We start from the raw sequence: 26,238 nt of genomic DNA, 5'->3' as shown, positions 1-26,238 counted from the left end.
CCCTGGCAGCTGTATAAGGTGGGTATGAGCAAGGGAGTAAAAAGTAGATCTTTTTGCATGGAGAGTGGTGGGTGATTGGAATGCACTGCCTGAGAGTGTGGTGAGTGCAGGAACAGTGAATGCATTTAAGTTGAGGTACAATGAGCTATGCATGTGAGAGATTGGGAAGTGGGACCTTCCACAATGAGTCTCTTGACTCCATGGAGGTCTGCTGATAATAATAATAATAATACCATACCTTGGCCTGAGCCCATTAAAAGCTATGAGATTTGACATGATCTACAAAATATACCCCGTGCGCTCATGCTTTTTTTTTTATGCTTTGCACTCTACAATGGCTTTGGACAGCATGGAAATTGAGATGTTGTGTTTGGATTTGCAGTTGTTGCCACCTGGACAGTTTGTAATATACATAACTGCTTCATTGATAGGTATTCAACTGGCTGCTTCAACATATTTTTCAAGGCGAGAAATATTATTCCAGTCCACCTGGTCAATTTTCCATGAGGGGATCCCTGTAGTAGAATATGATTCCTGTAAGAATATAGTGAAAATAACAAGAAACAGGATCGCTTCCATATATGTTCTTTTTGACATCCCACATGAGCAGTGAAAGAATGGTGGGGGGGGGAGCAGATGGCAAGGTCTTTTTGCAGAATATGAATGGGTACATATGTGGAAAAAGGTATGGCATCCATTATTATTAAGGGAGAGAATATTGTAAAACATTCTCTCAATTATACGTCCTTATCCATTTGTGTTGGCTCTACCCCCAAAAAAGTACTGCATCCATTAAAGTCCTTCTTAAGAAGTATGGGCTGAGGCAATTGCAATATAAGATTAGCAAGGTCAATCTGATTTAACTCAGAATCCATTGGTAAATAAATGGAACATACTGTAATATAAAAATCTCACTGACAGGTGAATGGCTAATTACTTCCAGAGCAGTGATCCACCATGAGCAGGACCATCTCTAGTTCTCTCTTTACAAATAATAGTGAAATGCCTTAAGGTGGTTCATCACTGGGTTTTAAATATGTTTCCTGTAAATAGAACCAAAGTGTTTCTACAGCAGAACCTTGATACCACTGATATTTTGGCAGAATCCACAACATTTTTACTGTAAGAATGCACTGATTCTTCCTTAGGCCTTGTAAATCTCTCTGATTTTTGAGAGGTTTAGGGCATAACTATGCCAGGCTTATATTTGTCAATTGATTTTTGGATGTATTAATAGTCAGTGCCCATCTCTTCCTCTGGAAAGATGTTTAATACATCATATTTATGTTTCAAGGTCAGTTGATGTGATTAGTTTATATTCAGTATTGTAGAAGTATTGATTTTTTTCTGTGGGGTTTCTGAAGGTTTTTCTTTCAGTGATGCCCTTGCCATAAATAAGTGGGTTCATTGAGTAGGATCATTTTAGTAATTGTTTTAGAAGTGAGACTAACAGACTGAGCAACTTCATAGAGAGAGACTGAAGATCATAACACTGAAGTTATTAGATGGTAGAACAGACATACATATTTGAGTTGCTTTTGGTATTTTCATAACTGCCATCCTCTCAGCATAAGAGGAATCTTAATTCAAGGACATTAAAAAATGTGCTTCTGTTCTCATCTCTTATTTCACAATTTACATGCGGAAAATTTTAATTTCTTTTATTGAATATGATTCCCAAGAACTTTGTCGCAACTGAGATTATTGTCTGTCCTAGTCTTTGCTCTGTTCAGGGTGAAGACTATGTTGTCTGTGGCAAAGGTGCAAGTGAAAAGTCATCTGGAAACCTAAACACAAGTGTCCAGGTGGAAAGTTTGACAATGGTTAGTTACAAATGGCTTTCAGTGATCCTCATTTCACAAGAATGGCATAAGATGATAAACCTGTCAAAATTGAGAGGCATTTAAGTTGAAAGAAGATGTGCAGCTATTGATTAACTGGACTGCAAATAGCATGTTACTTAAAACCAACTCTTGTGAGACTTGAAAAAATTCTGTTACAAAGAAAGATTAAAAAAAGGGGAAATTCCCTTTAAAAGTTTTTCAGTATACTGAATCTTCAAGCTGTTTTTACTACAACAAAGTAAACTGATACTAAGTGCTTGTTTTCGATAAATGCATCTCTAATGGATGTTTTCAGCCTAATGAGATAATTCAATATTGAATAATGTTTTCAGAAGCTAGACTGTATCTTGAAAAATGGATTATTAATCTCAAGGAATTACAAAAGAAGAGAGAGTCAACCATTATGTTTTTCATGATCTTGCACAAATAGCTAGTCAGAACTACCAACAATATTTTGTTGGAATTTTTGGATCCTTGCCTGGCTTTTCAAAGGCAATAGCCACTTCCCTTGACTAGTCATCTGTAAATTTGATGGCAACTTTTAAAAGAAGTAGAGCAATCGAATCACGAAAGACAGTAATAGATGTTTAATCATCTCATAATGGATTCCATTGGGTTCTACATTTATTTGTGGACGTTGAAGCAAGGAATTTTTCAGTTCTTCTTTCTTGAATGCCTCCGGTAAAGTTCCAGGCTTTAAATGAAGGGAATTTGATGTTGTAAACAGCCTGTATATACAAGCAGCCTAGTCATCCTGGTTCCTTCCTTATGAATAAGTGTAAAATTATGTGCAAGATTGGATGCTCATTGGGTTTTGGATATATCTCCTGCAGACAGAAACAGACAGGTTTATGTTTCTACAGAAGGGCCTTAATATCATTGATATTTTCATAGAAGTTTCCTGTTTCTTTGGCTTGTTGGAAGTTTCTCCACTTGGTAATACTATAAATTAAAGATGCCAAGAAATTCTATTCTTGGTTTAATCCTTTATCCAAGGTAACCAAACAAAGTTTGTGCCTGAAGTAATTTGAGTAGTGGGCAACTTGTATATAAAGGCTAATGACGTCACATCATTTGCCTTAGTATCCCATAATGCAAAGCACATATCCTTACGGACATGTATAATGCTATGCATTATAGGAAGGGTCACTACCCAGACCAGTTTCGACCTTTATTGAGGTCTCATTAGTGGGAGCTAGACCCAGAGGTGATACCAGTAATGCAGAAGTCATATCTTCATATATGAATAGGTGTTACACCTTATTACTAAAATACTCTGAATTAGAGATAGATGTTAGAAGTTTTTTCACTTGGTTATACTATAAATTAAAGAAGGCAAGTGATGTGAAGTCTTTAGTCTCTATATACGAGTTGCCAGTCCTGAAATTACTTCAGATGCAAACTTTGTTTGGTTACACTTGGATAAAGGGTTAAACCAAGAATATAATTTCTTGGCATCTTTAACTTCTCTGGCTTGTGTTCCTCATTTGGTTTTAGGACATATGGAGACAGCTAGTATCCATATTTTCCACGATAAAAATGTTACTACATTATCATCTGATGTCTACAGTTGTGATCATTTAGTTTAAATTTACTAGTACAGAGGCATCCTTTTTTTTTTTTCTTTTTTCCTTTGGATGAACCTGGAGGCTTGTTTGTTCTTGTCATTACTTTTGGATTAGAGGGTTTTTGTTTAGCAGGATCATTTGAGGAGCTTTTTCAAGAGTGATGTCATAATAGTTCATGCTATTAATATGTTCCAAGGAGAAACAGTCAAGATCATAATGATTGAGTGTGTTGAAATTGCAGAATCATACAGGTTTGTTCCTTTCTGAACACTTTCTTAACTGTCACTTTTCAGGACTTTATGCTAGGTGGTATGATGGCAAGCTTCCTTTTTGCATCCTGATATGAAATGTTCTGTTTGGTCTTGATCTTTTACATCTTTTTTTTTTTTCCCCATCCCTCCACCTTTGCATATTCAGGAGTAGGCTGAATGGTCTCTCTCATAGTTGATGCATTTGGGCTTGCTTCACAGAGCAAGGTTTGTCATTATGTACATTATTGTCATGTAGGGCACAGATGGTGAGAGGGAATAGGCAGACTTGGCATGCCTATATTTCTAACACTGAAGCAAATTAGGAAATGGACAGCCTAATAAGGACAGTTGGGATGTTAAAAATTTACAGATGCTAGAATAAACATCTGTAATTATTGTTTTATGTGATGTTATAGTATTCCCCTATGAAGCTTACTCACAGTATCTTTTCTCAGTATTGCTGATATGATGATTCCAATAGAATATTGCTAGAATGTAGTTTTTATCTTTTAGGAGAAGATCCTTCCAATTCTTCTTAATCCTTTTGAATAAGGAAGGATGACATTTTTCTTATTGACCATTCACCAATTCTGGCACATTTACAGCTGCTTCAGGCATTTTCTTTCTTTTAATCATATAATAAATCTCTGGATTCTATATTTGTCTAGGGGCTTCTTAGGCCCCCCTCCCCTTGAGAATGAAGGATTCGTTCTTCAAGGAATTTTTTGGTTTGGCTTCAGAGATCTCCATCCAACACCACACACACACACACACACGGATGTCTACTATCCAGTAAGCAATAAGAACACTTAGAAATAGAATGCCCTACTACTTCAGAGACACTACACAGCATTATAGCAAGCCTTGAACCATTATCTTGGACAATGAGGAACATCATTATAGCATCACTGATCCTTGAATGCAAGGTCAATAGTCAACTGATTCTGGCTGGTGCTATCCAGGATACCCCACCTATTCTGCTGAAGTAGGAGCAGTGTGGACATAGTGCTTTGGAAATGGATGATTTTCAGTTTGTGGATACCAAAAGTATATTGGAGGATGAAGAGAACGTTAAAGACCTACATATAGATTTAGCCTTGAGTTGTTTAGCACATAAAGATGGTTTGTCTGATGACCATGATTGTGTGTGTATGTGTGAAAGAGAGAAATATAACTACTGAGAATGGAGATGAAAGGAATGAAGACTGAGTTGAGGAGGGTAAATGACAATCTTGGGAGTATAGAAAGGTTGCCTAGTGTGAGAGCAGGTATAAGAGAACAGCATCAAAGAGCAATAGGGAGAGAGAAATAAGAGAGACAGTAGAAGAGGGGAAATTGCAGAAAGATGAGAGAGTGTAGAAGCAAGGAACAGAGAGGTAAAAGAGAGAGAGAGATTGCAAGCCATAAAAGTCAGGGATGCCAGTGAAAAAAGGATGAGCAAATCTATTCAGAGTGTTACTTATGGAGATTCGATGACTCGGGATGTGAGGAGTAGAGTGCCAGAGTAGTGCTTGCCTGGTGGAATAATAGAGAGTGTAGCAATGGCAGTAAAGAGAGGTGAAAGAGTGGAGAAGATGCTAGTAATGGTTAGGATGAATGACCTGAGAGGTAGTATGAATTGTGTAGCGTGAGATTTGAGGTTGATGTTAGATATATTACAACAGAAATGTGTAAAGATAATGATTATCAAACCATGTTGCCCCGGTATGATAATGCAGAGTGGAGGAGAAGAGCAGTGATGACAAATGAGATGATAGTGAGAATCCACAAGAAAAGGGGTCTAGAATATGTGGATGCATAGAGTATGTTTGAGGATAGAAGGGAGTTGTATGAAGAGACCGACAGCATTTGAATGCAGAAGGGCACAGGCATTTGGAGAGACTACTGTTTCCTGGGCAAGTGAGTGTGTCAGAACACAGAAATTAGAATTGCACAGGTGGAATGTTGCAGGGATGGCCTTATGTGGGGATAGTTGGCTTCAGAAATAAGGGAGTATACACTATATTACACACTATATTGGAGTATGAGGGGAGTAATAATGGCTGTAAGAAGGCTGGCAATACACTGGTTTTTCTGTATACAAATGATAGGAACATTAGCAATAAAGGGAATGAGTTTGTGGCATTGATTGACTCAGTCTCTCCAAAGATTGTGAAACTTGGTTAACTGTAGGAGGGTGTTCTAACGGACAGAAATCAAAGAGTATAGCATATTTTGGCAGGATAAACGTGGTGGTTGAGAGTTACTCATGATAAGAGATGAACTGTGTACTCTCAGGGTAGAGAATCTCACTGGAAATAACACTAATGGCTTTGAGAATATTTGGTGTGAGATGGATGTTTATAGGACAAGATATTTAGTGGGATGTTGCTACAGACTAGGGAATATAGATGGTGATGAGCAGGAAATGTTTAGGCAAATTAGTTTGGCAAGTAGAAAGCAGACAATCATTATGGAGGACTTCAATTATAGTGATATAAACTGGCAGAGGAGACAGCATGCAGTAATATACTGGGAACTGAATTTTTGAGGGAAAACTGTCTTAGGCACTATGCGGTGGAGGGAACACGAAGATCAAGAGTTTGATTTGTGACTGAGATGTCATACTTGCTCCCAGCTGGTGAGAGTGACCATGCAATCCTGACCTGGTTGATCAATAACAGGCATGCTGCAGTATCAAAACAGAAAGAATTTATATGGACTTATAACAAGGGCGATTAACATAGACTTAGAAACTAGTTTGAGTCATATGGATGACAAAAGGAATAAAATGGGAATTGCAGAAGAAAAAAGAGATTATGGAAGGCATATAAAGAGAGAGAGAGGGAGAGGTGGAGAGCAATTACATGAGAAATATAAGGCTCAGGCTAGGAAAGTGACTAATATTATAAGGAGAGAAAAGTTAGACTATGAGAGGAGACTGGCACTGCAATCCAAGGAGAATCCCATGGAGATTTTTCACTGGCAAGTAGGAGGTAAAATGATAGTGGATGGATTATCTTGCAGGATGTAGATGGAAATCAAGTGATCAATGCAGATGGCATAGTTGAGCTATTTAATGATCACTTTATTAGAGTATCCCATCAAGGTACTACAGGCTTTATTCCTAGAAGGATAATTGAATAGTGAAGCGTTAGAAGTGAATGAAGAGGATATATTCTGAATACACTAAATGTCAATAAGACTAGATGAAATTTCACCACACGTTTTAAGGTTTTAATGTGTGTGCGCGCTATGGAACTGGTTGTGCCATTAACTTGGCTGTTTAATGAAAGTCTTGTAATTGAGCAGGTTTCTAGAAAGTGGAAGGAGAGTAAGATAGCACCATTGCATAAGGGTGGTAGAATGGAGGAATCAAACTATAGGCCTGTTTCTATTTCTTCTGTAGTTAATATTTTGGAGAAATTGGTAAGAACTTATATACAGAATTGGACAGATGAAGATAATATTATTTATACAGGCCAGAATGGATTTGTTAAAGGGCACTCTTGCTTTAGTAATCTGGTACCAGAGGTTATACCATGGGGATGCTGTAAACTCTGGGAAGGAAACAGGGCCCTGGAGACTCTTGATTTGTCTCAGGAGAGTAGATGTTTTGTTTAGAGTTTGGTATACATTCTGATTATGTGTTGTTTTTTCTGAACAATGCAGATCTATGATTGCCAGGACCTTCTCTCCTTTTCAGTGTGAAACATAGTAGTTCAGAAAGACAGGACAGACTGCTTTAGTCAGGAAAAAATAACATAAAAAATATATCTGGGACAGACCCAAAAAGTAGACTCTCACAACATTCATTGGAGAAAGACCACATCATCAGATGGGAGAATTGTTCCTGGAAATTGGCATGAGTTCTACAGAACTTGAGTAACTGTAACAGAACTGGCACTATGATCTTGAATAGATTTTGGCACACCACCCTATCTACCTGTGATCACTAATAACAGGAATCACCACAAAGAGCACTAGTCTCACCTTCTATGCACATGACTGTCCTTGTTATTCAGGTCATTTTGTTTTTGTCTTCACAGAGTCATGTATTGTTAAAGTGCCTTTCATAATGCAGCTTGAGCTTGTGAAAAGTCAGCTTGTAAATAATTAATTTTAGTCAGTAAATTTTTTATTTTCATTCTAGTGTCGACATAATTTTCTGTTCCACAGACTTTAACATGAGTCACTCATAAAACTATCAATAAAGCAGTGAAGTAGGTAACAGATTCTATTGTGTATGCAGCAACAGTTGTAATTCAAAAAAAAAAAAAAATCTTCATTTCCACTCTGTCCAAAACCTTGGTGGAACCCTGAGTGCCAAGTAGCCAAAAAAGGATCAAGATAGAGCAAGGAGTATATTTTGTAGATACCCTGCCACATTAAATCTATTAGCTTTTAAAACAGCTCAGGCTAAAAAACGTTATGTGAGATGTCAGAATTAAAAACAGTCTTGGATCCAGTTTACATCATCAATAACCACTGCAAAAACTGAATGGGATAAAATCCAGAAAATAAAAGGTATATACAGGCAATAATGAATGCATTATTGCATTCCAAAGCTGTTGCAGAAACATTTTGCTAGAATCTCAGCAACAGCTTCATATCCTTCTAAATTGTTAATATTGAAAGATGAACAAGAGAAACAGCAGCTAAATTTTCTACAAATGGACTTGAGCAGTACAATCAGCCATTTGTTAAGCAGGAAGAACCAAAAAGAGCTCTTCTATTGTCTCGTGCAACTGCATTGTGTCCTGGTGACATCTATTATGATATGATAAAACATCTTCCATCATCTTTAAATCCAGAGTCAATTATGAGTGCTTTGTCTGTTAATGGGTTCAAGGAGAGGTATATAACAGATTGTGTGGATAGTTTGAGTCTCCCATGATGAGTCTTCGGACTCTATGAAGATGCCTGTACAATATAATAATAATCTTCAATCTCCTTCTCTTATTATACAACAAATTAATTACAGAGGAAGAGCTTCCAGATTTGTGGCATAAGTCAATGTCACTGCCATCTCACAATCAATATAATTGTTCTAACCAGCTGCCTTTGTAAGATATTTGAGATAATGGCTAATGTTAGACTTCTCTGGTATTTAGAAAGCAACAATCCTCTCTCAATACACAATGTGGTTTTTGTAGACATTGTTCAATATTGGACCATTTGATTTATTCCTAAAACGAACATCTGGTCTCAGCGTTCTTTGATGTGGAAAAAGCTTATGACAGCCTGGAGATATGGAATATTAAGACTTCTATAACCTAGGTCTCAGAAGACAACTTCTTGTTTTTATTAAAAGTCTTCTGCCTAGGTAAGTGTTCTAAGTCCAAGTGGGAAACACATTATCTTCGTGACATCATCAAGAAGAGGGTGTTCCTCAAGGCTTTGTCTTAAGTGTGCTCTTTGCTGTCAAAGTTAATTCAATCACTGAACATCCTCCTCCCACTGTAGGCAATGCTCCATTGCCTACGGTAGGAAGAGGGTAAATGAAAGACAATTTCAACAAGCAGTCAATTGTGTTACTAATGGGTTCTTAGTAATGGGGTTAGGTTTTAGGTTAGGTTTTTATGTTAAAGAGAGTATGCAAACTAGTGGCATGAACACTGACAACATTATCCAAACCATAGATAACAGCATCCTCTATGCCAGATTTGCAGTCCATTCTGTAACTTCTCATTGTGCAGCTAAAGAAGTCTCACACTCCATTATCCATCTACATGCAGTTATTTAATGTATACAAAGCAGAACACTCTGATTTCTTACCTGTCTATACTGATGGTTCAAGTTCTGAGATTTCTTCGTTGCACTGCTGTATTTTCTGACTTTTCATAGTGATCACATCCTACTCAATTGCAGCAATTATACAACAGAGATGCATGTCATTCAGCTTGCATTTGTACATAGCCATATTGTCACCTGTGTGTAATTCACATCCAGTGCTTTGCAGGGTTCTATAACTGTAGCACAAATTGAAGGTCCTTCTGATATTCACCTGTGCTAGATTCCCAGTGATATTGGAATTAAGGAAAATGAGACTGCAGATGCAGCTGCTAGATCAGCTCATACATTTTCTACATACTGTTTATCAGTCCCATATACAGACTAAGAGTTTATGAAACCAAAGCATATAACCCAATGTCAATCATCATGGGAGGAAGCACTGACAAATGAATAGCATTAGGCAGTCATGAGGAAGTCAATAGAGAAACAGAAGAGAGGAAGTTGTTTTTATTAGGCCTCACATAGGTCAGAGTCATCTTACACATTCTTATTTACTGAGGAATGATGAACTACCTGTGTGAACAATGCAACATGTAGCTCACCATTTATCATGTTCTGGGAAAATGCCAACACTTGAGAAGGTTGAGAAATATACACTCAGGCTAATCTAATCAGATTTAGCCAAACTGCATGAAGTTTTTAACTTTTTAAAAATAATTAATTTGTAGAAACACATTTTATTATAAATTCTATTTATATGCAGATACAGCTTTGCTTAATTTTTTAAAATTGACTTTTTGTACATAACGTTATTTATTAATTTATCTCTTTATTGCTGTTTATTATTATCTTGAGTATTGCTCAAGGTAATAAAAATAAATTATTAAAAATAATTTATAAAAGCACATTTGATTATATTCAATATATATTATATTTATATCTGGATATTGGTTTCATCAACTTAATATTTAAAAAAAAAATGTTTTTGTACATAGCATATTTTATCTCTTGATTACTCTTTATTATTATCTTGAGTGCTGCTGTAACCTTTAGGTTAGTGCAGTTATGACATCTGCTGTCCTTGCACTAATAAACTCCTAATCAACCACAATTCATTTTTCAATGTCATCAGTTCGCTTCTAAAATCCTTGCTTGTTTTCATCATACCAATTCATTACTACTTCCAACTCTACTGTATCATTAGTGTATGTTGTGTTCTACTTTTGCTATACCAACATCATTTACACTGCATTCAGCAACTTTTATTACAACAATATCACATGTTTTTTCACAACTCTCTTATCACTCATACACTGCACTTTCAGTGAGCTGAGCACTCATTATTCTTGTTACAGTCTAATTCCCTGCTGTTGCATTCTTGCTACTTCTATCCCAAAAAATTCCCTAAAGTGAATGCAGAGTTTGAGTATATTATTACTCATAAACTCTGCATTCACCCCTTTATCCACATATCTTAATAAACACATTTAACAAACCTCAATGGCTGAAGTTCATATCTGAGAGTGACAAAATTATTCACACATTAATGACAAAAATCCATTATTCACACAATACCCATCATACCTATCCTTAAACTCATTTACTGATGAAGCACTAAAAACCACCTCTGACAACCTATTACACCCATTCACCATTCTTCAAGCAAAAAATGTAGTCCTTGCTAACCACTTACACAATTTCCACTGATAACCCTGTTCTCTCCCTTCATGCCATATACTGAAAAAAAAAAAGTTTTAATGTAAATCCTTTAAAACCCTTTAATAACTTATATGCATCTTTCATGTGCCCTCTTTTTTCACAGCTAGTAGCCCTAGAGACCTTCAATCTATTCTCACAGGGAGTATTTCACAGAATTTCCACAATCTTTGTCACTCACCTGTGGATCCTCTCCACCACTTTCTCATCACCAAGGGATATGGGCATCCAGACCTGTGTGCAATAGTATAAATGTGGCCTTATTAAAGCCTTATATAAGGGAACAATAACCCTATTGTTCTATTTAGTGTATTCTTCAACAGCCAATCTGATGTGCTGTTTTAGTTGTGCAATATGCCCACTAAACAACTCCCTGTCCACAATCACCCCAAAGTCCCTGGCTACATCAGTTTCCTGTAGTTCAGTTCCATCAATATAGTACACAGTTTGTGATCTCTCTACATCACCTTCATTTAAAATTGCTCTTCCAACTTCAGCATCATTGTCATCAAACAACTGACTATTTCCTGTCCAATCATTTCCTTTACACCATTGATATACAACAATACACACACACACACACACACACACACACACACACACACACACACACACACACACATGTATATATACATGTGTTGTATGTGTATGTATAATATATATATATATATATATATATATTATACACACACATTAAACAACAGAGGACCAAGTACTGAGCCGTGGCACACACCACTGGTCATGTGCCTTCTCCTGGACTCAATTACTCCATAAACCACTCTGATACATCAGCATTTGCTCCAATTTATGCAACAGAGTTCTATGTGGAATCTTGTCAAACACCTTTGCAAAATCTAGCAATATCACTAAGTAGCCACAACAATACACATCTAATTCCATTGTCACTTTATTATAAAAAAAAGTAAGCAAATTACCAAGGCAAGACCTGTTTTTCACAAAACCATGTAGTCTCTTAAATTTGTAAAAACCCGGTCCTGAATTCTGACTTTCACCAATTTCTTCAGCACCTTAACTCCTGTTTATTTATTTTTAATGTGTGGTTCCCACCCATGAGAAGTTATTATAAACCTATAGTGCATTTTGTACCATGGGTGGATTAAGAATTTTTTTGCCATTTTTTTATTAATTTCCATATATATTTTTTGTAATTTTTTTATTTATTTTTGCATAGTACGGAAGTCCTGCTATAAAGTACCAAACATGGTACTTTTTCAAGCCACATCAGGCCTTCAACAAGCAGGGAGGTGGTTTCACACCAGGTGATGAAATTCATCTCCTACCTAAAGACAATTACAAACATCCATGCCAGCAGTGGGATTCAAACTCATGACCTGTTGGTTGGAGGGTGAGTATGCTAACCACTCGGTTAACCAGGCTGGCTGTGACTAGCCCACAATTTGTTACTTCTGTCCTGGAGTCTCCTTTATAGAGTGGGACTATTTGGTTCTCTTTTCACTGGTACCTTCTCGCAATATCACTGAGTAGTCACACACATACAATACACATCCAATTAGGAGCTTTTGTAGCTAAGTCAGTTTCGACGATGCGTTGCATCTGGAAGGGCCTGGGTTCAAATTCCATCTAGGATGCAAAACATTTATATGGCATTTTTCCTATGAAGATGGGTTAGCCAATCACAGATGGAGATGGTGGTGGGGGAGGGGTTTCCTACAGAAAATCGGGATTTTTATCCCTCAAAACAGGCAAATTGTCCAGTAGAATGCATGCAGTTCTCAGATATGGTGGCCTGATTGGTTAGGGGTATCCGCTCTCCAGCCAAAAGGCTGCGGGTTTGAATCCCGCCATGGGCATGAATATTTATGATTGTCTGTGAAAATACTAGTAGTGGTGGTGGTGGGCAGTAGATGGCGTTAGTGTACATGATGTGGTTTGCTGTAATTGGTGGAGACGGAGAGTTATAGAGTAGGTGCCCTCCTTCGATGAGTCTTTGGACTCTTTGGAGGTGTCATGTAATAATAATAATCCCATTGTCACTTGATTATTAAATTAAACAGCTTGGTCAGATGAGCCAATAATTCTATTGCACATTCTTGTAATGCACATGTTCATAGCAATATTTGTACTGAAGTTCTGAAATATTTTAAGCACCTCCATTTCTTCAGCCTCTATTCTCTCATTAGTCAATGCCACATCTAGCATTGCAACATCATCACCTAGATCAGGGGTTGGCAACCCTTTTAAGTGCACGTGCCAAAATTGCCAAATCTTTGATGCAAAATTTTCTCACGTGCCAACTGAAATTTTGGAGAACATATTATTATTTGGTGTGTTTTAAGTATTAGAACTTTTTCAAATAATCAAAAATCATGCTAGGGCAGTAAAATCAAAGAATATTGTAAGAGTGATTATTGTAAGTCGTGTAAGATTGAATGAATGTAAAAATTAGTGACAGAATTTTTACTTAAAAGTCCTTCTATCCTGCTGATAGCGTGAATATTTTTTATTTGTCTTTAAGTGTACCGTATTTTTTGGACCATAAGACGCACCTTTTTACATAGAAAAATCGACTTAAAATTGGGGTGCGTCTTATGGTCTGAAGGTAACACATTAAAATACGAATTTTTACACTGTACTGAAGCTGTTAGCGAAGTTCAATTACTGGCACAATATGTTAATAAAATTATGCCACTGAAGGTAGGTACCTAAGTTATCTCGCTGCATGTGGGTGAATCACCGATTTAGAGCATCAATAGTCATTAGTGTGTAAACATATGTGCTTTTGTATGGTTCATTTGAATTATTTTTTATAAGTCGTTAAAATTTTTATCTTAAAATTAGAAAAAATGAGTGTAAAACAAAAAAGACTTTCATATACTGAGTTATAAATTAAATGTGATAAATTATGCAAAACAATATGGAAACAGAGCAGCAGAAAGACATTTTAGTCTGCCACCAACAGAAAAAATGGTTCGCGAGTGGAGAAAACAAGAGGAACAATTAAAACTGCTATGTAAACACAAGAAAACATTCCGTTCGCACCTAGAAAAATGGCCAGAATATGAAGTACAAATGAAAAATTGGGTAACAAATCATCGAAACATTGGAATATATGTTTCTACGAAAATGATAATTTTTGAAGCGAAACGATGGGCAACAGCAAATGGAATTTTAGATTTTACCGGATCACCATCTTGGTGCTTTAGATTTATGAAAAGACATGGTCATGAATGTGTCTAGCCCAAAAAATGCCAGCTGACTATGAAGCTAAAATTATAGAATTCCATAGATTTGTCATATCAGCGAAAAGGAAATTTAACTTTGAGCTTAATCAAATTGCAAACATGGATGAAGTGCCTCTAACTTTTGATATTCCTTCAAATCAGACAGTAGATTCAAAAGGCACCAAATCAACAATAGTGATCAAAACAACAGGTCAAGAAAAAACTCACTACACTGTAGTTTTATCTTGTTGCGTGGAAGGAACAAAACTACCCCCCCCCCATGTTAATCTTCAAGAGAAAAACCGAGAGATGAAATTCCTCGTGGCATTATTATTCACGTTCAAGATAAAGGCTGGATGGACGAAACAGGAATGAAATTATGGATACAAAAGATATAGGCAAAACGTCCAGGCGCATTGTTTAAAAAGGCTGCGATGTTAGTGTGGGATCAATTCAGAGTGCATAAAACAGAATCAACCAAGAAGCTTCTAAAAGAAATGAATACAGAATTAGCTGTCATTCCTGGAGGCCTTACAAGTCAATTACAACCCTTGGATGGATCTATTAATAAACCATTCGAAAATTTTATGCGGGAAGAGTGGCACAAATGGATGGCAAAGCCAAATCACGATGTTACAGCAACAGGACGTATGAAACGGCCAACAATTTCACAGGTATGTACCTGGGTGAAAAATTCATGGGAAGCTGTGAGGGAAGAGACGATTATAAAGTCATTTAAGAAATGTGGGATAAGTAATGCGATGGATGGTACCGAAGATGATGCAGTTTTTGAAGGAGTGACAACAATAGTTCAGACAAAAGTAATACGAATGATGACATTAACGAGACCAGTGATAGTACTGAGAGTGAGATGAACTGAATATTGCTAATACAAATGATTGTAACAATAAATAAAAATTAAGTAAGAATTTGTAAATATCTTTATATAATGAAATATTTTTTTCTAAAAATCGTCTCATAAATTTGGGGTGTGTCTTATCGTCCGAAAAATATGGTAATTCTAGCTGCCATATACAGCCACACAATTTAAAGATGCAATTTTTAACATCAGCAAAAGAGTAACCAATTCTGAATTTTTTGTTTTTTTATAAAGATCAATCAGACATAAGTTTTTTCACGTTTTTCCAATATATTACAGTGCACAATCTGATAATCGTTTTACTTGACTAAAGCACAATAAAAGAAAATAAAATTAAAGATATTCTTTTATTAATTCTTAATCCCTTACAAGTAATACATAAAAATTACAGATAAAATGTTATTTTACCTATGTAATATATTAAACAAAAGTTAAAACTTGTAACCCTCTGCCTCCAGGAGGCAGAGGGTTACAAGTGGGGTCCCACAGGGCTCAGTACTAGGACCTATATTATTTAACCTTTATATCAATGACATAGCCAGTGGATTGCAGGGGGATATTCAGTTGTTTGCGGATGATGCAAAGCTTGGAAGGATTATTAGTAATAGTGCAGATGTGGTAGCCCTGCAAGAGGATTTAAATAAGCTAGATAGATGGGCAAATGAATGGGGGTTTCAGTTTAATGCAGCAAAATGTAAGGTCTTGAGGTTTGGGAAACATCGATGGGATGCTGCATACTCTATGGGAGGAGTTATACTGGAGGAAGTAGGGGAGACAAGAGATCTGGGGTTGATGATTGATAGAAACTTGAAGTTTAGGGGACATATTGCAAAGGTGATGAAGGTAACACAGAGGATTGCTGCTATTATGAGAAGGACACTGACCTGCAGAGATAAGAGGGTTATCATTCCGTTGTATAAGTCTCTGATCAGACCACACTTGGACTATTGTTCTCAGATTTGGTCTCCAGGATTTGAAGGGGATAAATTAACTGTGGAAAGGATACAAAGACGGATGACAAAGATGGTTTCAGGACTGTACAAGGATAGTTATGAGGATCGGCTGAGAGAATGTGGACTGCAGAGTTTGGTGGATAGTAGAAGGAGAGGTGATATGATTGAGACTTTTAAACTGTTGAGAGGTGGTTACAGGGTTGACACTGGGGAGTTCTTTCGCTTGGTTGATCAGCGGGAAGGAGTGATGACAAGAGGCCATCCCTGGAAGTTATGAAAGGAAACTGTGAGCAAGAGGGTAAGGAGTGGTTTCTTTGTGTGGAGGGTGGTTGAGCCGTGGAATGCATTGCCTGATGGAGTGGTGGGAGCGAGAACGGTCAGTGGGTTTAAGGAGTGGTATGATAAACTTTGTGTTTCTCAGGGGGGGACCTCCCCTCGATGAGTCTTGACAGACTTTATGTCTTAGAAAGGACCTCCCTCGATGAGTCTTTTGACTCCTTGGAGGCCTGAATAATAATAATAATAATAATAATTTTTACCTAAATTAAGTGGATATTAAATCCAACAGCATTTCAAAGCCAAATACAGAAACTATAAAAGAGTCGTGTGAAACTTGACCAGAGAGTTAGCAGGAATACACTGCTGCCATATTATGACTTCTGCTGCTGCATCACTAATGATAGATAATTTATATCAGGTTTATATTTGGTAACCTTTAGAGATATGCATGCCTACTAGTTTCATCTGTAAGGCTACGCCTATTATGAGACTTAACAAAGTTCATCACTGAAAACAATGATTCACAAGAATATGTAGATGCAAAATTGGATAGTAATGCTGTTGCAAGGGTTTTTAAACACACAAAAAGTTTCTGGAATAGTATTCAAAGTCCTTAGTACCTCATTTTTCACACTCCTCTCTGTTACTCCTGTCTCTAATCATTCCTTTTCAATATTTTCCAAGTCAGCTCTTAGGCCGACAGATTTCTGCCTCCAAATTGAGATACTTTGAAAATCAATGAACTGCATTTCAAAATCATCCATATTTATCCACGAAAACATCTACAAGTTTAATTCATCCAGTTTTATAGTGTCTGGAAACTTAACGAATTTTACTCTAATTCTCTGAACTTACAAATCTTAGAGAGAACTGTCAACAGTTGACACAATGACATTAAAAAATAGCTTTGGAAGACATTGGCAGTCTGTTCTGTCACCCTTTTGGAGATCACTAATGTATTTCTTTAGGGTTGGAAAATATCTAAATCTCTCACTATCTACATCCTTCTTAAAAACTCCTAGTTTCATTTCAAATGCTTTTATGTCATCAAACATAACATCAAGAGTCTTACCAGAACCCTGTAGTTTAAGGTTTTAAACTAAAGTTCAAGCATTTAAATGTTTTCACATTCTTCCTCTTTCACAAAAATCTGCAAAAAACATCAGTTTACAAACCCACATGATGTCATACATTTCTTTATAAGATATTTGTTGATTAGTCAAAAAGAGATTTATCTCATCCAGTGCATTCAACAAATCGTTTCAGAACAAGACCTCGACAAAGCCAATGAACAACATTGTTGTACATTATTAGTCCTTTGTATACCGAATCCACCTCATTCAATAGATTCTGAAATTGTCTTTTGTTCAAAGCACATGCTTTGAACAAAATTAACAACCTTGGTTACTGTTTGCATCACTTCTTGAAGTTCCATCTGTTGTGACGGATACCACTTTTGAAATATCAATTTGCTGGATAGATAATTCATTCATAACTGCTTTACATATTTCAACCCCATTGGTATGCTTAGTAGTGTTACAAGGTTAATCATCTCTTTGCATACTTTGTCAACCCTACAAATCCACATATATACACACTTTAGAAAACTGATAAATTCTTTACGAAACAGGAAAAAATATATAAAATGATGATAAAGGAGTCATGGCATGTCTGGCTGCCTGGCAAATTATGCAACAACTGAATTGGACAAAATTTGTACATCAGTATATCTTGGAGATAGATGGCTTGGAAATAGGATGTTTGTTTCATTTTCTTATTACTTATTATTACTAAAACAGGTGACAGTGTTTGTTTCTTTATTGCATATTTATTTGGTATCGCTCTACTTAATAAAACTGTATTCTATTAAGTTAAAATATACAACTCAGTGAAGATGTTGGATATGTATTTATTTACTTAATTATTTTTTAAAGTGAGCCCTGGGTTGCATGCTGAAAAAAGTCATTGGCATGCCAAGGGTTTCCCCATCTCTGACTTAGATGGTACACACACCTGCAAAAGGTTCACTTGGAATTGACCATGAGAACCTTTTAAAATCATCCATCCATAGTCATTCCTCTTTTTCTTATACAATGAAAGAACTCTTTAGGATTTCTTTTGGTCTAATTAGCTAGCTTTCTCTCATAATTAGCTTTGCCATTCCATACCATACAGGTCACTCTTCTTTCCTGTACCTTGTACTGCTCATGGACATGCTGATCACTTTTTTCTTTATAACTGCAATATCCCTTTCATCTCACAACCTCCCTTACACCTTGTGTTGCTTAGTCCACTAAAGTTAAGAACTTGGGATGCTACATTTAGCATCATGTGATCACTTTCCTACTTACTAACCTCTATGTTGTCTGGACCCATACTCACCCCCCCCCCCTCCAAACATTCTAGTTTTCCTGACTACATTTCTTAATTCTCACTGAACAACATTCTTTCAAGACTCCTGACACCAAACGCATTCAAATACAAGCCATCCACCTTATATAAGTTCTTACATCCTTTCATCAAACTCATTCACACATCTACAAACTCCACACCATTCCTCTTGCACCGACTCATTTGCAATCAAAGATCTCTGTAATATGTATTTATTTTAATTATTTTTTAAAGTGAGCCCTGGGTTGCTAAACTGAATTAACTGAATAATTTATAACTAAACTGAAACAAACACTACTACAAATACAAAGGTTGGTCAATTAGTAGAGCCTCTGCTACTAATGGCTCGCAAAAAAGTTAAGCAAGTTTGAGTGCGGTTAGTAGTTGGAAGTGTGCCAATAAATCATTCGATGCTGTTGGCACACTCTCCCTCGATGAGTCTTTGGACTCCCTGGAGGTGTCAAATAATAATAATAACTATCTCATAAACACATTAAATTCCACATTTAACATATTAATTAATTTGATACTTAATTAAAGTATCAATTAATTAATCAAAACACTTGGTGTCCTTTTACAACTCCCTTTCAATACACCACCCAACCAGCACATATCTTATTGCTGGTTGGGTTGATTATTGACTTGATAATACAAATAATTGATTTGATAATTTAAAATAAAAACTGGGGAGGAGGGGAGCAGAATAAATGGAATGTATTTTAAGACTTTTTAAAAAATTTTTTTAAAATTAATACATAAAAATATTGACCTTTAGGAATAAGATGGCTTAGTGAAGGTGTAGTATGGGAACGGGCTGAGGCTGATTTTGCACTGAAACTGTCTGTTTCACTGAAACTTGGTCCACTGATGTCACTGCTTGTGTCTGCTGTGCCTGAAGATCTTGTCTGTCTCATTGGTGTGCTGCGTTCACTCTTCTCTCGAACCTAAACAGAAAAAAATGGATATTAGTTTGTTTGTTTTTCCAGTAAGTAATTTGACAAATTATTCATCATTATTTAATCATTTTGCACACAGGGTTGGTTTTCTAATTTTACTGGAATAAATAAATAACAAAACAAAATTATATCACCATTCTGTTTAGTTTCTACTTACCTTAAACAAAACAATCCCAAAAAAAGAGTCAAGGAAGTGATAAAAAAAAAAAATGAACACCTCCCAAATGACATCATTGAAGGTAATTCAAACTTCATTTATATTCATGACTTATTTTTACGGTACTAACAACACTAAATGAACTATTTTATAAAAAGATGTTTTATTAACTTACTTACATTTTGCTGAATTTCAAATCAGCATCATCAGAGCACAACATAGCATGTATATGCAACATTGAGTAAGTGAAACAATACAGTTGTAATGGACAAAGGCTCTAAAGTCTTATTATGGCACCCTCTAATGTAAAATAAATAAATACAGCTATGCTAGAGTTGCTCTTAAGATAACAGTCTCCCAAATTTTTGGCAAATTTATGTAACCATATTTGTTCAGGTTAGGAGAATTCTTCATGGCCACAGCTGACTCAAAAAATAATCTTTTGGATCTGTAATGACTTCTAAATAACACATTAGTTTTCTTCCATCTAATCCTGTGGGAAAGGGTGTTCAAAGCGTGGTCTGCCAGTACTGAATTGCGATAATAATGGTAGCGAATGTATCTTTTATATTCTTCCAGGCAGATGTTAACAGATCTTCCTGTCTGCCCATAATAGGCCAAGTCACAGTCACATGGAGCTTCATACGCTCCAGAGTGTGCTAGAGGGGTTTATCCTTTGGGGAGTGGGTCAGAGTTGCTAATTTAACATGAGGTTTGAATGTGGTGCAAAGGACATGTTTCATTGGTACTTTGTCTATCTTTTCTGATGTACCTCTGGCATAGGAAATAGAAATGGTAATATTGCATTCCTGTGTATTAGAGGAGGGAGAAGTAATGGGACTATGTAGTATTTTATCCATTTTGAAGGAATTGTAGTCATTGTCCAAGAAAGTATGGTGCAGGTATTTGAGTTCTGTGGATAGAGCTGTATCGATATTCCCTTATGGTTTTCCTCGAATATCTCAATAGCCAACATCATAGTATTAAGTTTACTGCCGAGCTTGAAACGGATAACTCCCTGCCTTTTCTTGATGTCAAACTGACCCGCTCTTCTGCTAAACTCAAAATATCGATATATAGAAAGCCCACACATACCAACAGATATCTGCATAGTCAGTCCCATCACTTCCCTCCTCATAAGCTTGGAATAATTTCCACCTTGGGACATAGAGCCTGTTCTCTTCTGGATGACCCAAATGAACTTCTTACAGAAATAAACCATCTCAAAACTTCTTTCAAAGTTAATGGATATTCCAAGAGAATCATTGAAAGATTCCTTCTTAATCTTCCTAGACATCTTTTAGAAGAAACAAATAGATTCAAAGGCAATATATCTATTCCTTACATAAGTACAGTTTCACATAAATTAGCAAACATTCTAAGAAAATACAATATCAGAACTTGTTCACTCCACTTCCAAAGATCCGTTTCTTAATAAGCCACCCAAAACACTGGCATCATCATCTCAAATACCCTGGCGTATATAAAATATTGTGTGATTGTGATATTCCTTATTTTGGGCAGACAGACAAATCTGTTGAATTGCATATGGAAGAACACATGAGGGACGTTATTTACAAGAGACAGCGAGCCAGTGCATTATCAAGTCATATCCTTTTCTCAGCTAATCCTAATGATGAAACCCAAAGTCACAAAGTCTGCTGGAAAAATCTACTAACATCTTCCGTTGCAATGATGAACTAGAGAGAAAAATTGTGGAATCTAGGGAAATCATCTTCAATCCTGTTCATCTAAATAATAACTTGAGCTACAACCTCCCAGATAGTCATTCAGCTATAATCATGTACTGGCGTTCACGAGATGCTACTAGCACATACTTTCCCAATAATACAACAAACGAAAGAACAGCTTTAAATACAACCACAACAATTTAATTATGTATAGAGACTCTCTATGATGTTCATAGTTTATTTAAGCTTCAGTGTTTTTTCTTTTTTTTATAATGTCACCTGATGAAGGCTGTTACAAGCCGAAACTAGTCGTTTTTTTATATTAAAACCTTTTTACTTAAATCTCGGTTCTAGTCATTCAATTCTTTTTTAAAAAATATGTATGTTAACCGAGTTAATGATCATTCTTTCATATATATAAAACAGATATATATAAAAACATATGTCAAAATTGTGTAGAAACAAATATAAAAAAGGACTATAAAAATAAGTGTAGAAAAATCATAACATTTCTAAAAAAAAAAAAAAAACAGGTAGTAAAAGTTTATATACACTAAATTAAACCAACAAAACTAATTTATTCATAATTTATATAAGATCATACACATTGATACTCTGCAAAAATTTAAAAACAGGATTGACACTTGATGAATGTGATAAAATGTGCCTGAGTGTATAGAGCTCAGACATGTTATGAATGGGACCAAAATAGTGATTCCACTTGTTGAAGAAACAATAGCAATCAATTTAAAAACACAAATAATGGTTAGCCTAGTACCACACAAAGCACACAAAAGCATGTAGTTACCCTTCAATAGGAAGGGTAAGGTGACCAAGACTAATTCAGAGCTGACTTCCTCTTTACTGTCCCCCACATAGACCAGACCTGCCATAGTTAGATTTTGGACTTGATCTGTTGGAGAATATTACTTGTCTCTCTCTCTCTCTATTTCCATGGTGACTGCTATAGGGATAAAAGTTTGTATCTGAGATCTGCTAGGTTTCAGTATATGGGAGAATCAGATGGTGAAAGCTTGAGAAACCAGCTGATCTAGCATATCTAGTATCTGCAGCATTATTTCCCTTAATCCTAATGTAGCTTGGAATCCAACAAAAGCTTACATCCAAATATAGCTGCCATAACCGAAAGAGAGAGAGAGAGAGAGAGAGAGAGGGGACATGTTGAATATGAGAGAGCTCTGGATATTTCTGCAGCTCTAAACATCTTATTGCCAGTAGAGAACTTCATGAATCTGTATATATTATTCACCTTTAGTAATATTGCAATCCTATGTAGTTTAAAGCATGCTTTACGCATCCAGCTCAGCAGTAAAGTTGTTACATTCTAGTGAGATATGACCAGATATTATGTTTCTTCTCGTAGAAAAGCTTAGACGTGGTTAAACATGCTTATTAAATAATTTAAGGAATCTACAATGTGCACAGGATATAAATTAAACTTTAATCTATATTTCCAATATTTCGGCAACGTCACGTTGCCATCTTCACAGGAACTTAAAATAAAGTCACGTGTATGCAGGCACTACACACAGTAAATGAGGACGAAACAGAAAGCTATTGTTTCTCCTAAATGTCCTGATGGTGCCCACTAGCAGGCCATGTAGGTATTCTTGGCTGTTGGGCTGAAGTTCTTCTGATGTGAGTCTCCCAAATTTGGGGCAGTCTCATGCAACCAAATTTGTTGAAGTTTGGACTGTTTCTTAGGGCTGAGGCCAATTCCATGAATAGTCTTTCAAATTTGAATTTACTACGGTGTATTGCCGTGGCTTTCTTCCACCGTATTCTGTGGCGTGTATCCAGAGCATGGTCTGCAAGACCAGAGTGGCTGTACTTGTGAAACTGGTAGTAGTCCTTGTGTTCCGAAATTCTGATATTCGCTGTCCTGCCTGTTTGGCCAAAGTAAGACAGTTTACAGCTGCAAGGGACCTGGTAAACACCAAGTAGGTCTAGGGGAAGTGGCTGGTCTTTAGTGGAGCGGATAAGGGATGCCAATTTTCTATATGGTCTGTAACACGAGGTCGAGTCATGTTTTTTTAGGATTTTGGTAATTTTTTTCCGAGGTGCCTCGGATGTAGGGAATGAATCCTTGTTGTGAAGGGGGGGGTACTAGTTTCAATATTTTTTTTGGGGGGGGGTAGCCATTGGCTGAAAAAGTGTTGAGCATGTGGTTTAGTTCTGTGGTTAGGGCATTGTCATTTGAACAGATAAGTTTAGCCCTGTTGTGTAGTGTCTTAATAACTCCATATTGTTGTGAGGGGGGGGGGATTGTTGGTGAATGTATCTGCCTGTATGGGTGGGTTTTCTATAAACTGAGAAAACCAAGGTTCCATCAGGCTGACAGGTGACTAGTGTGTCTAAGAAAGGGAGGCTGTTGTTTTTCTCTTTTTCCAGGATGAATTTGATTCTGGGGTGTTGGTTGTTTAAGTCTGTGTTACAAAGGAGAGGAGTGTATCAGAGCTATGTGGCCAAATAGCGAACACATCATCAACATAGCGAAGCCATGTGGTTGGTTTTTGTGGGGCAGAGTCTAAGGCTTTTTCTTCAAAAGTCTCCATAAAAAAGTTGGCCAAGGATGGAGAGAGTGGTGAACCCACGGCTGTCCCCTCTATTTGTTTGTAGAATTTTCCTTGCCAAACGAAATAACCTGAGTTCATTGTGAACTGAAATAGGGCTGAGATATCAGGAGGAAATTTAGCTTGGATTAGCTCTAAAGTTTCTTTGAGTGGAACATTTGTGAATAAGGAGGAGACGTCAAAATTGACCACTATGTCAGTATGTTGAAGTGTAAGGTTTTCTATGCTGGCTTTGAAGTGCGCTGAGTTTTTTTTATGTGTGATGGTGTGTTGCCAGTATAGTGTGTGAGCGCTTTGGCCAAATGTTTAGCACTAATTTGTATGTGGGGAAATCAGTGCCATCCACTATGGGACGTAATGGCACATTTTCTTTATGTATTTTTGGGAGTCCATGTATATGGGGGGGGGGGGGGTGTATGGAGTTAAACAGTTTTAATTAATTTGTTATTGACTTCTACAGGCCAAGAAGTGACCTTCTTAAGGGGCTTATGGAGTTTTCTAATTTGTGAGTTGGTGGGATTGTACTCAATAGGGAGGTAAGTAGCTCAATCTAATAGTAGAGCATTAAGCTTACCTGTGTAATCCTTTTGGTTAAGTACTGGCGTTACCTTTATCCGCTTTGGTGATTACTATTTCTTTGTTTTTCTTCAATTCCTGCAGACATTTATATTCCTTATTGGATATGTTGGTTTTTGGTGGTCTTGCTTTGGTGAGAACACAAGCTACATCCAGTCTAATATCGTTAGAGATGTGGTTTGGAAGATTATTATTATTATTATTATTATTCAGGCCTCCATGGAGTCAAAAGCTTCATCGTGGGAGGTCCTTCCTAAGGAACACAAAGCCTATCAAGACTCATCAAGGGGAGGTCCCCCCCCCCCAAGAAAGACAAAGTCTATTATATCACTCCTTGAACTCATTGACCGTTCTCGCTCTCACCACTCCATCAAGCAATGCATTCCATGGTTAAACCACCCTCCATGCAAAGAAACCACTCCTCACCCTCTTGCTCACAGTTTCCTTTCGTAACTTCCAGGGATGGCCTCTTCTCATCACTCCTTCCCACTGTTCAGCCAAGCGAAAGAACTCCCCAGTGTCAACCATGCAACCACCTCTCTACAGCTCCCCAGTGTCAACCATGCAACCACCTCTCAACAGTTTAAAAGTCTCAATCATATCACCTCTCCTTCTTCTATCCACTAAACTCTGCAGTCCACATTCCCTCAACCGATCCTCATAACTATCATTGTACAGTCCAAACCATCTTTGTTATATGCCTTTGTACCCTTTCCACAGTTAATTTATCCCCTTCAAATCCTGGGGACCAAATCTGAGAACAATAGTTCAAGTGTGGTCTGATCAGAGACTAATACAACGGAATGATAACCCTTTTATCTCTGCAAGTCAGTGTCCTTCTCATTATTGCAGCAATCCTCTGTGTTACCGTCACCACCTTTGCAATATGTCCCCTAAATTTCAGGTTTCTATCAATCATCAATCCCAGATCTCTTGTCTTCCCTACTTCCTCCAGTATTACTCCTCCCATACATGTTTCCCAAACATCATGACCTTACATTTTGCTGTATTAAACCTACACCCCCTCCCCCATTCATTTGCCCATCTATCTAGCTTATTCAAATCCTCTTGCAGGGATACCACATCTGCACTATTACTAATAATCCTTCCCAGCTTCACATCATCCGCAAACAACTGAATATCCCCTTGCAATCCACTGACAATGTCATTGATATAAAGGTTAAACAATATAGGTCCCAGAACTGAGCCCTGTGGGACCCCACTTGTAACCCTCTGCTTCCTTGAAACTGCCCCACCATACACAACTCTCTGATACCTATCGGACAGCCAGTCCTGAATCCAGTTAACCAATCTGACATCCAGACCCATGTGCTGCAACTTGAATATCAGCTTATCATGTGGCACCCTCTCAAATGTTTTTACTAAGTCTAAGAAAATGGCAGTATATGCTTTTCCCTCATCTAATGCTCTTGTAACTTGATTATAAAAGGCTAGCATATTGCT

At 36.9% G+C, this 26,238-nt stretch overlaps 1 protein-coding gene across 1 annotated transcript in view; it reads right to left on the bottom strand.

Annotated features, from left to right (window-relative positions):
- LOC150107495 (uncharacterized) overlaps positions 1-26,238 on the bottom strand; it is a 1,121,546-nt gene that overhangs the window by 7,316 nt on the left and 1,087,992 nt on the right. The window contains exon 86 of the mRNA XM_090392112.1: positions 19,570-19,744. Within this exon, the coding sequence (XP_090248238.1) occupies positions 19,570-19,744 (175 nt within the window). The remainder of the gene's footprint in view (positions 1-19,569; positions 19,745-26,238) is intronic.

Source organism: Typopeltis vanoorti, chromosome 4, assembly GCF_054136105.1.
Source record: "Typopeltis vanoorti isolate ZY-2024b chromosome 4, IOZ_Tvanoo_1.0, whole genome shotgun sequence".
In the NCBI taxonomy this organism is placed as follows: Eukaryota; Metazoa; Arthropoda; class Arachnida; order Uropygi; family Thelyphonidae; genus Typopeltis; species Typopeltis vanoorti.
Note: the sequence above shows the minus strand (reverse complement) of the source record. Positions and strands in the feature narration are given on the sequence as shown.